The following is a 12,460-nucleotide window of genomic DNA, read 5'->3' on the forward strand; positions in this document are numbered from 1 at the left end:
TCAGGAGCGTGACTAAATAGTGCTTCAGAGATTGCCATGCAGCCACGTCACAAGCATGTTGGGATGGCTCTTGAGGTACCAACCATTCTCCAACAAAAAAATGCCAGTACTTGGCAATCAGCCTCTTGGGTCCCCAAGTGCGCTGCAGTGGGTTACTTCAGAGGACAGAGTGCAAGAGAGGCAAACAAAGCGCCCAGTGACCTTCCTCCTGGAAGGTGCTGAGCAAGGGGTTGGGGTCAAATTTGAACTAGGCAGTCTATGAACTAGCAGAACTAGCTCCCCAGCCCAGGCCAGCTGTCTCGTAACACACCTACAGTGTACATGGAGCCTATGAGGCTCTTGTAGGCTCCAGCAGTTTCCTTCTAATTCCTAGTCTTATTCATGAAATTCATTTCTATGTTAAATACAGGCTCAGAGGTTTACAGCAGGAGAGGCTTTTCTTAGACTGCCTCACTTGACTGAAGGCAACCTCTTGAGATTAGCAAGGGAATAAAACCAATGTGAGCCTGGAAACAGCGTGAGAAGTACTCACTTTGGTGACAAAATGGCAAATATATTTCAGTTAGCAGAAAGAGATACTGTCCATTAGAATCAAACAATGAGGCTTTCTATGCATTATGAACACTTTGCTTTTAAATGGGAGGGAGTAGGCCAAGTGGCCCTGGTCTCTTACCACTGTAAAATAGCAATGCTCTTTTATAAACCACAACTGTGGCAAATTTATGCCCCACGTCAGATCCCCAAGACTATGAGACCATTAACTTCAATTAGAGAGTGAATACTGCTGTGTAACCGTCAAAAGCATTTAAGACTAAAGCAGGGGTTCTTGTGCTTTTCAAGCAGGGCCAGCTCAACACCCGAATAATAATGTTCTAGGCTGTATCAGGCAATGGTTTAATTTGGATCATATTCTACTACCTTGTTTTTCCTTTAGACATGGGTTTTTTTTATTCCAGTTCTTGCTCCACTTCATTCTTGCAATATGCTAGGCAACTACAACAGTCAAGTGAAAGAGGAAAGGCAATGAGGTGTATTAATCTATTTGCTGGTTTAGATGTAAAGCCTTGTCAAGTATATGAAATACAATAATCAATGTATGGACCTTTCCAGCACATCACATATTCCAAAGGTAGCGTGTATACATTGCCAAAAATGCCAAGTCATTCATTTATCTTTAAAAGCCAGGTGTTTTACAAAAAATGGGTACTGAAAGTTGTCACATTGACATTGTTGTGGATCACAGAAAACAAAAGGAACTGCCCTTATAGAGAATGCTTCTAAGTTGTCCATGAAGTTTAAAATACAGGGGATCTGACATGAATTCATGACTTGTGTTGGTAGTGGGACATGCTTCAAAACAAAATGCATCCCATTCTCTATCCTGTGTAAATTGCTTTATTTTTCTCAAAGCTTATAATCTGGAAAGACACAATTTCTCATGAGTACTACATCCTTAAATTTTTTATATAATCAATAGAACAGATTCAAAATTACAAAAGCAGGGATTAAACAAAGCAATGTATCTGTTGGGATACCTGTTTTTTGTGCACAGATCTGAACACTTTCACTAATGTGCTTTTAGCAGGAAAACTATTTCAAGAAAGGCCAAATGTTAATTTATTTTGAAACTTAATTGTTGCATTTTAAACCAAGTTAAAAGTAGAAGTAGTGTTTTAATTTCAAAATAGAAGAATGCTTGGAATATTAATCTTTTTTTCCCATTAAAGAGTTGACCTCCTTCTGCTTCCCTTTGGGGAAATGTGGGATTTAAAGCGACAGGTAAAACCAGAACCAAAATCTTAAAATAATACTAAGTTAGCAAATGCTAAAACCCAAGTTTTGATTAAGAAATAAAACTACAGTAATGCCCATAGGAAATTAAAAAGGGATACATCTCCAAAATTACCTAAAATACCTAAAAAGCTTTTGTTTACTTTTGAATTAACATAAATCGTGAATGATACTGAAACAACACAATTTGAAGTCTATTCCAATATTCTCTGCCCATGGTCATGCTATTCTTATTTCAGGCTATGAGAGATTTCTATTATCTCTATTTTATAAGAGAACACTGCTTATACAGTCATGCCCACGTATGATAATACGCACATAGCTCTAACCACTAGGGAAACTAAGCACAATTTATATGTTGATGCTCTTGAAAGTTAGTGGAAAGAAAAGAATCTTGAAAGATAGTGGAAATGCGACTTCCCTACCTGCAACTCCAGATTTTGGCAGGTAGGCATTCCCCTACCATTTTATTTATTGCCCTATTTATTTTCTCCAGTCATTTGTCTTTTAGATTATCTGAGCAAGGCTTCCTAAAGGAACAGTACCAGTCAAAGAAAATGGACCAAAACTTGCCTCTTGGTCCTCCTGTAAGGCAATGCTGCCTGCTTCCCTCAACTCCTCAGTACTTACTAATTACATCTGCACCAACTCCCGGGCGCTGATGCTTTTCCACAGCTTCAGCTAAGGACCCGCAGCCTCTCATCTCCTCTTTGCTCCCTTCTCATTTTGAGATGTGGGTGAGGGAAATTCCATTTTCCTTGCAAGTGACAAGGAAAACCGCTGTGGACTTCCGTCATCTCCATAGGCACTTCATTAATTTGTGGAAGCAGTAAACCAGTCTTGTGGGATGGGTCACACTGCGCGGTTTGACCACTTGAGCCGCTCCGGGTCAGAAACAGCAGCTAATGCACGAAGCACTTGTGTGTAGCCTCCCACCAGTCCCCAGGGGAGATACCATTTTTCTGGCAAGTGGGGCAGCCGGGATTGTAGAGGAGAACGTTATCAAGCAGGCTAGGGGCTACAAGTCTGTCTGGGTTTGTGACAAATTTTGAGAGCTGGAAGTAAATTTGCCAGTGACAGACTTTCGATTCTTTCTTGCTTTGTCCTTTCTATAACACATGTTGGCAAATAAAGTGTTATTGCTCTGAAGTTCCCACAGTGCCAGTGTCATGGGCAAGGACTGCCTTGCATAAAGCATGAGTAAGCAAAGGAGAGCAAGGACAGGAGCAGTTTGCACATGCTATTGATTACACAAAGAAGAACCAGGCCCCTGAAATCCAAGGAAGTGAAACGTGTAACACTGATTAGGAATAGGCAGAAATGGGATATGTTATATTTCATATCAATACAATACAAAATACGCAGTTTCCCAAAAGCAACCCCTTCTTCCTCAGGAAAATAACTAATGGATTTTAGGAGCTATGGGGGCTTTTTCTGTCAAAGGAGTGTGAGAGTGCTGTGGAATGGAAGGAAATATGATTGCCATGCGCAGCAGGGAGAAGCGCTACACACTCATATCAGAGGCCCCGGATCTCAATGGAAGATATTTATAACTCTGCCTCTGAAGAAGATGAAAGTAGTTCTTATGCTGAGAAATGGAACAAAAAGCGTTACCTAAAAATAAACGTCCCAAGTTAATGCCACCTATTTCTACATTCACTGTTTCAGAGTTAGCTAAATGAACTATATCGAGAAACATTTGGTTTGTGCAGAGAATAATAAGGCCATTGTGGAATTGGAATGGCTCTTACTCTCTAACTCTGCTAATTTATCAGCAGTTTTCTGTACTCTGCAATATCATCTCTCACTGAGTTGAGAAAGGCAATTCAGTCAGCACAAGGATGTTAACTGATCCAGACAATGACCAGGGTAAGGCAACCGATGAAAGTACACATTAATTGCACTCCCACCTTACTTGGTTTAACTCCTACAAGCCTCAGTATGAGCATTACTAGGTTATGCTTTGAGCTGACACTTCTTGCCTACTTCTGTTTCCACCGGAAAACCCAGAGGGGTTTGCAAACTGAAGAAGACTGAAAACTATACCTGACTGGGCAATGCTCATTAAAGAATTTCAAAGCACTCTCCAAATGACTTTGCAGAGTTTCACAGAACCCCTGTTTTGTAAGCTATTGCACCCACCTGGGGTGCAGAGCCGCTGCTGAGTAGGTGCAGCTGGGAAACTCTTTCAGATCTCTCGGTTTGACCATGGAGCTGTTTGTGCTTAGAAGGAGTATAAATTAGAAAAAAAACAACAACAAAAAACCCATATACAACATACCTTTTCTGCTGTCACTGTAGATTCAGGAAATAAATGTCTGACAGTGGGTCATTAATGCAGATAATTCTGTCCTGGATTGATTTCAGAGAACTCCACCTAAGCAACCAGCCTGCCTAGGCTAAGTGAGCCTGATCTGGAGCTTGTTTTCGTTCTCCGAGGAACAGCTGGGCCATAGTGTCCTCTTCCTTCTCTACTGGTGCAAGCCCATAGAAATGCAAGCTGCCCCCTCCTTGCAGGTATACCTCTCTGTTGTAGTGCCTTAGCTCTGGGTCTTCCTTTCAAGGCCTTTCAATAAGCCCTGCTGTGGGAAAACTGGATTTTAAAGTGGATTCAGAGTCTTCATATAAGAGCTTTTAGACTGAGACTTTCACTCGTCTCTACTCAGCATGAAGATAAGTGAGCGGATGTAGAGCAGGCAGTGTGCCTTAGAGCTGCGGTCAGAAACCATCTCTGCATTCAATTCCAACAGATCAGAAATGTACAAACAAAACCTGAATATACGATCTCAATAGTGTAGTGGCAAACTAGCAAACCAACCCTGTACGTATGCATCCTCTGTAAAGTCAGCTTGATCAGTCAGAAGAGCTGGATGAGAAAAATATTTACAGACCCGTATTTTTTAGCTCTGCTGCACGTTGGAGATGGCTTTTATGCTCCTCCTCGGCTTGGGCCCTGGTGAGGGGGACATGCGGGTTCTGGGTTAGCTCCTGTGCTGCTTGTTGCGCTGACGCTGCGTGACAATCACCTGCTGAATAAAACCACCTGTCCTGTTTGCCAGCCAGCTACCTGCAGGCAGCCTTAGTTCCCGGAGAGGTGATTTTTTAAAGCAAAGGAGAGGCTTCTACTCAGGAAATTAAAAGGGTTCCTCCGGCTGAGATAGCAGAGGGCACACTCCAGTAGTTCTGGCATACCCCAGCAGAGGGCAATGGCAGATGTACATATGCATCTGTCACTGCAGAGCAGCCCTACAGTATAAAACAAAGTTCTCCCCTGCCTGTCAGATCTTGTCACAAGCTGGAGAGTCAGTCCGTGCTAACAAATGGAACAAAAGCTATCTGGAGCTGAATCAAGGCCCAGCAGAAGATCTGGCAGCACATAACTAGCCAGCAGCATGAACAAAGCTTTCCAGATCTGTCCTGAGTGACAAAAGCCTATCAAGTAAGGAAAGGCCTCAGCAGGATTTTCATTGTAAGATCAGAAAACACATGTGGTCTGGCTTTCTCGCTGTGCTCTTTTAGAGAAAACAGATAAGTGAAGCTATATGTCTTCTTTGGCACATCCACAAATGCAAACCGGAAAGACTAAGCTGGAAGTGGTTAGTGTGGAGGAGAAAAGGGCAAACAGATAAGGTGGAGACTCAGACATCAGGAAAAACCCTGGCTGCTTTATCTCTGTTCATGGAAATGTTTTCACTTTGAAATCTTAATGTTAGCTTTAATGTCCTTTTGAAAGGGACAGAAAGCAATTCAGAGCAGAATTTGTTAAATGTATGCATACCTAAAAACAAGAGCTACAATTTGAGGCAGTTAAGCTGGACTCTCTTACATTAGATTTTTGCACTTCCTTGGACATCTCAATTTGGGGCTGAAAAATAGAAACGTCCAGAACCAGCAACCAATTTAAAAAAAAAGGCCAATAAGATTGTACGTCATGTGCACTGAAACACAGTGACTATTCATTAATGATGCAGGCGTGCCACAAAAGCATGTAAGAAATCTATTTTGCCCAAGGAAGGATGTGAAGAAATGTTTACAAATCCTTTCACAGCCATAACCATAAATAACAAGTAAACAGCAACAGGAGCAACTGCTGCTGTAATATTGCTGTCATTTGTTGTGCGTGCATCAGCAGGCACTGCGAGGGGAAATGACTGTCGGAGGAGACAGAAATATGTTGCCAAGCAACACGAGACCCTGGCCAGGGACCCCCTCCCCTGCCCAGGAGCAGACAAAGCTTCCTGGGCCTCCCGGCTTTAACGTACAGCCACGCTGAAAGCTAAGCTGGCATCCATCAGGGAAGAGTGGACACGGGTGGAGCGAGCGAGCGGGAGAGAGGATGAGAGCAGAGCCTCTAATCGGCGAGGAGAGGCTGCGGAGACCAAGAGAAGCGATGGCAATCGCGCTGGGGAGGGATGCTGAAAGGAGCTGAGGAGATAGGCAGAAGCCAGGCCAGGATGGAGTGGATGACCTGGGAGTGTGGCTCATCCGATAGTGTTTGGATCAAACCCTCCTCCAGCATGGAAGGGCTGGACCAGACTGGGGCTGCCCCGGCTGGAGAGAGATGGAGAAGCATGGTAGAAAGAAGATACTCTCCAGGGTTTTTTTTGTTTTCAAAACATGTCCGTGTAAATATGGCAGTCCCAATAGCAGCCGCTTACATTATTTTTCTTGAGGGAGCTGGCATCTAGGTCCCTGCATGCTCTGTGACCTGCCAGATCGGAGGAGGGTGCAGAGTCTGGAATTCAAAGCTCAGAGGCAGCAGCCAGGTACCTGCTCTTGTTCCTGTCTCTGCTTAACCTCCTCTGTTAGCACAGACAAGTCACACAAGACTTTCAAGTGAATCTCAGGGAATTAGGCATCCCACCTGATAGAAATTTGGGAGCAGCTAGGAAACTAACTACAGCAGGCACCTTGGAAAACTGTCCGTTTTTCAATTATGACAATGACTGGGGCTGCGACATCCCTGTGGTAGCTGGGGTCAAGCAAGCTTCACTCCGACACCGAGAGCCAACACTTACCAGTAGCATCTCTGAACGGTTGAAGATGATGGCAATAAATTATGGCACACAGTTGTGACTGTCTGTAACGCGAGCCACGCTGAAGAGCTGGCCAGGCTGGAGGGCCTGGCTCGCCCGCTACCTAAGCAAATGCTAAGATCTGCCTTATCGCCTAAAGGCATCAGATAAGGCTGAACATGAGCACAATTTACCTCCTACTTCCTAAGCATAGCTGATTTCCACAAAGATGAAATTAAACTTCCTTCTGTAGAGATGAAAAGACTCCCTTGAGCTGAAGTGGTTCACTAATTAAAATAGCTCTTTGTCCAAGGTTAGCAAGTTAAAAAATAGCAAGTGCTACGTTGTCACAAATCTGCTTGGTGTTGTGAAGGGAGACAAGAGATGTACAACCAACACATCTTCAAATCTCTTGCTGAATCTCCATTAATCCCCTGCATTCCAGATATCAGAGCAGTCACGCTGGCCTGGGGATCTGCTTCCATTTGGTCAATAGCAACAGGAAAATCTTTAAACCTCCTTTTGATCCAGACATAAGTCATGCAGGATCTGCATCTCGCAGACCAGCCCTGGGTTCTCCCAAGCCTACCTGCTGCAAGCCGGAGATACCGTACGCAGAGCCAGCGGGACTGCGCAATGCAGGAAGTATTCTAACGTCTGGAAGCACCGCTGGCTCCCAGTTCCCATCACTTATTAATGCGTTGTTATTCATAGCTGAAGTGCTGCCAATTTGTATTATACAGGCAGTCAGGCAAGATGATCATAGTGGTCCACAGCAGCTTTAGCCTGTGAGTGAGGTGCGGAGCATAAGCCACACTGATTTCCATAGGGTGAAGAATGTGGGAGAGTTGCTTCAAATCTTCAGGCATAATCACGTGCACTGACAAAAGAAATGTGACTTTGCCTAACTCTCTCCTCAGGCATTGTGAGACTGCAAGGCCCACCACAACCCGTCTCCAGGCTGGTGGCTTTTGCAGCACGCATTAAATACCTCACAAGGAAAGTCAAAGGAAAGAATGGGATATTGCTTTGTATATTGCATTTCGTCCGAAAATAGAATAGAAGAGGCAGGGTTTGCAGAATTCCCTCCTTGTGCTAGGCTGTACCTCTTCTCTGGAGATCCGGCACTTTTTCCAGAAACATTCAGGTTAGGAGGAGATCTGAGACATGGGAGGTGAGGAATATTCAGCCTCTACCCAGTTCCATGCCCCGGGTATTGCTTGATCACCATATACACACAGCTTTTTTACATAGCACTGCAGATGTGCTTGTGTGTGCACCATTTTACCCAACAGGTTCTGATATAACCTCCCCCAAACCATTGACTTCTGAACTCCTCAGATCTGAGAACAGGTGAAGATATTTTAAGAAAAAAACTCATGTTTTTTGACAGAAAAGTACCATTTTAACAAAACACCCCACACTATAATTACATGAAGATACTTCTTGTAATAATCTAGACTCCTCTTTTTGCTGCTACTTTGAAAACCTGCTACGATTACAATGGGATATTATGCAAGATTTACACAGTTTATGTTTTATAAACATATGTAAAAACATATTATTCTCTATCGCAATCCATAGTTGCATCCCAGATATATTCCTGCAATGTCCAAAGTAAAAAAATGTAATGATACCCAGAGGCTATAAGGAAATCCAAGAGGCCTGTGGGCATACGGGCATGTGGGAATTTATGTGCATATCACAACTGACATTAACACTGATGGGAGTTAAAGCACATCCATCTTTTGTGCACCCGGATGAGAACACCATGAACCAATTCTTTCCTGACTAATATCCAATATTGACGGAGGTGACATAAGGCATAAGGTGCAGAACAAGGAAGAATCTGAACGTCTGGCTACTACTCTGTTTAATCCTTTAAAACCTGCTCTGCCACCACCATCAAAAATAGTCTGATCTCATGCCACCAGTGTCCAGAGGATGGGGATAGAAACGAGGATCTGTTTTATCATTTGGTAACACTGTCACAAAGCAGGGGACTTTGTACAACCAGACCTGAAAATGAACTTAATAAAATGGACTGTTCATCCTTCCTCTGAGGCCCCATGCAAAGCATATGTGAAACAACAGCAGGCGTGGGTTACAATTGGTATTCAGGAGGTAGAAGTAGAAACATTTGGAGGAATAAACATATTTTCTTCCTCTTTCACCTGTTTCATATTTCTGATAAATTTAAAGCCCGAGTATGACCCAGTGCCACACAGGTCCATGTTCTTTGTAATATATTGTTGAAAAGCAGACTAAATTAATAAACCGCAGAGCTCACTACTGTTACTGCTATAGCTAAACTGCTTTAGATACATGAGCTAGCCTCATACATTGTAATAGTCTTGATTTACCCTATAAACATTTCCAGTGAAATATGAGAGAGGTCAGGTATGTTTTCCCTTCCAGCCAGAGGAGCCGCTCTGTTCTTCAGAGCCTGTGTTCCAGAAGGTGTTTAAAAATAAAAGATGCTGCACTGCCACTTGTGACAGACCTTTAAGTAGCTGCACCCCAGCACAGACTGAATGCTGCCCTTTGCAAAGCTCTTTTCAGCTCTTCCAGAGACGAAAACTGAGCAGCTTTTTAACTCCATTAAAAGAGCTTATTTGATCAGTCTGGTTTCACACTTAAAATGCTCACTTACCCCAACCGTCTGCTCTCCCATGACAGCAGTTCTGCCGCCCTGCTGGGAGCTGCCTTCACTGCTGGTCAACAGGAGCTTCTCTACAGAGGGAAGAGCCAGCCTCTTTGGGAAGGTCTGCCAGGGACACACAGGTCAGCAAGAGGCAGGACCACTAATTTGCCTTAAATCCTGGGGCTACGCAGACGCCCTGCTCTGACACACAGCTGCTGTGTGAAACTAGCAAGTCCCGTCCCTACCCAAAGCCTCAGTTTCCACTGCTGTAAATTATGGTTAGAGAAACTTGTTTTCCCTGCAGAGCACACATACAAAGTACAGTGCCGCAATAAAATACTACTGTTTCCAACAAAAGACCTAAGCCTGGTAAGATACCACCAGTATCTGTGACTTCACATTACATTTTACTGCTCAGAGCCTCTGTTCTTTCTTTGGAGATAGCTTTGGGCAGCTGCAGAAGACACATGCATTTACAAGAGCAGAGATGAGTAAAGGCACATAGGAAATACATGCAAGTGAAGGAAATGCAAAATCAAATTACATTCATCAGGAGCAAGCTGAGAAATCGGCCACAGACAAGCCATCAAAATGTTCTGACATAACTGGAGAGATCATAGGATCATAGAATCTTTTAGTTGAAAGGGGCCTTTTAAGGTCATCTAGTCCAACCCCCAAATCTCTTGGTTGATCCTGGCATCTATTTCTGTATTGGGGCTTATACCCATCATAGAACTCTGGGCATCCAAGGTACTAGTGTATTTCCACAATCATAAGTAAACACAACCTTGTTTTTTATATGACACAACCTTCTATTCTGGGTTACACAGGGAGGAAGCATAACATTGTCTATGGACTACGTATGACTAAAAGCATTATAAATTTACAAGCAACTACAAACTCTCTGCTACTGGTGGAAAGTTAACAGAGCTTTAAGCAGACTCTAGCTCAGCCATAGTGGACATGTAATTTATAATATTTCCATGCATTTAACCCCCTGCCGTAAGTTGCATTTCTTCCTACTTTTAAGTCAATCTTTGCTGGATTTTGTGTGCCCATTGCCATTTTGAAATTCACACCCTTTGAATAAAGTCAGGAAAAACCCCATAACTTCAATGTCACCTGGCCTTAAAATGTTTAGCCCTTGTGGTTTTAACTTTTCGAATGACCGGCTCTGTCAGAGTTTTCCTTCACTTCCCTGTATCAGCAGGGTGGCAATGCTTTGAACATTTCTGAGCTGGCCCCTAAAAACACAGAGAGACTCTGTGGTCAGAAAGCTAACCCATACTACAACAAGAACCACAATTGAAGCGCATAAATCAGCAATTAAAGAGTTAGTAAGCACAAACGTCCAACTACTGTTATTACAGTGCATCTAATCATCCAGTCTTTAGAAAGAACAATATACTGAATTAATACCCAAGAAATAACCTTTTAAAATTTGGCAATGTAAAATAACTAATTTAAAGTCCTTTTTAAGTTAGCCTTTAAAATTAACAAATTTGACTAAAGCAAATGAAATAGCCCGTTTTAACATCAGCTGGACGCAACGTGGATAGATAATCCTGGAGTCACAGCAAACATTACACTGATTTTGTTCCAGTGGTCTTGTGGGATCATAACAGCTTACGACACCAAGCTTCCTGTTAGTTAGGGGTAGCTGATGAAAAAATATTCCTTGAGAGAATCTCTCCCAGTTTTAGGACTAGGCATAAGCTATAGGAAGTATAGTCCGGGCAGTAAAATGAGGGGAGCTATTTCTTCCTTTCTCAGTTGTTTTACCCTTTGAACTATCCTGAACGATTCCTTTCTGCATGCTGACCACTTGTAAAGTGGCTGTCACGTCACCCGTCAGAGCCTATGTTGTACATGTTCAGCAAAACCCGTAAATCAAGTGTAGGGACAGCACAAAGCTCCGCTCCCCCCTCGCATCTCCTGCACCTGCTGCTTTTGAGTGGCACTAGTGGTGGTGGATGCAGACTTCACCACGCTAGACCCTGTACAACCACAGAACAAAAAGTCTTTGCCCCCAAAGAGATTGCAACTGAAATCTAAGACATAAAAGAACAGCTGAATCCACAGAGGCAGGAAAGGCTGGTTTTGTTCTTTCTACGAATTCACACAGGCAAGAAGCAGGCAGGGCTGGCTGACTGTATTTGAACTTTTTCAGGAATGAAAAATGGCCATAATTTTGCAGTCTTGTTTTAAAAAGTTAGGCTGTTTTATTTCCAGGGCACACCTTTGTTGCAATGCTGAAAAGCACTATAATTCTCCCACCTGTTGTTTTTCCTTATTGCTCACTCAAGCTCTCTCTTCAATACACACATCCTGCTCGCATACGGAAGCTGCTGGGAATATGGCTGGTGATTTCATTTTGCTTGCAGCTGTCTCTCTTCTTTCCACCTTCCAGCAATGTAAGATCTGTGGGGTTGCGTGGCTGGGGCTTGGGGAGGTTTCCACCAGTTCTGAAGTACTGGAAATTTTTTTATGATAAACTGTTCTGAGAACTGTTTTCTGAGAACTCCTAAGATTTTTCTCACCGGAGCTTTGTTTACCCTCTCTGTGGTCTCAGAGGGAGTCAGCTCAGTGGGACAGAATACTTTTCCCTGTGGGAGAAACTAATTTTATTTCAATTCTGTTTTGCGTGCTGACTTTTTGGAATCATATTATTATGAGAGCTTGTAACTAGCTGTAAAGTTATCCCAAAGCCACATCGTATCTTGGTTTCTATTCTTATTTAGGCACCTATACAATTAAAAACCTCAAAAGTGAGAGTAAATTTGTGACATCAAGTATACCAATGCTGGACTGAAAGCACCGTAAAAACTATTTCCTGATACAGAGATATATACTAGGTATCTGAAATGCCAGAAGAAAGCAAACCTTTACACCAAGCAGGAAAAACACGAAATATTCCATATTATGTCCTCATCATTACATTTCTTTAAGATCTAAATGTATTTACTTTATCCCCTCCTGATATGCTGCTGAGAATCAAGGACTAGGGAAA

General features: G+C 42.9%; 1 protein-coding gene across 1 annotated transcript in view; it reads left to right on the forward strand.

Annotated features, from left to right (window-relative positions):
* The first annotated feature begins 11,806 nt into the window (after positions 1-11,806).
* The window catches only part of MGST2 (microsomal glutathione S-transferase 2), an 11,360-nt gene continuing 10,706 nt past the window's right edge, over positions 11,807-12,460 (forward strand). Inside the window, exon 1 of the mRNA XM_010292452.1 lies at positions 11,807-11,864. Within this exon, the coding sequence (XP_010290754.1) occupies positions 11,807-11,864 (58 nt within the window). The remainder of the gene's footprint in view (positions 11,865-12,460) is intronic.

Source organism: Phaethon lepturus, unplaced genomic scaffold, assembly GCF_000687285.1.
Source record: "Phaethon lepturus isolate BGI_N335 unplaced genomic scaffold, ASM68728v1 scaffold47748, whole genome shotgun sequence".
Lineage (NCBI taxonomy): Eukaryota > Metazoa > Chordata > Aves > Phaethontiformes > Phaethontidae > Phaethon > Phaethon lepturus.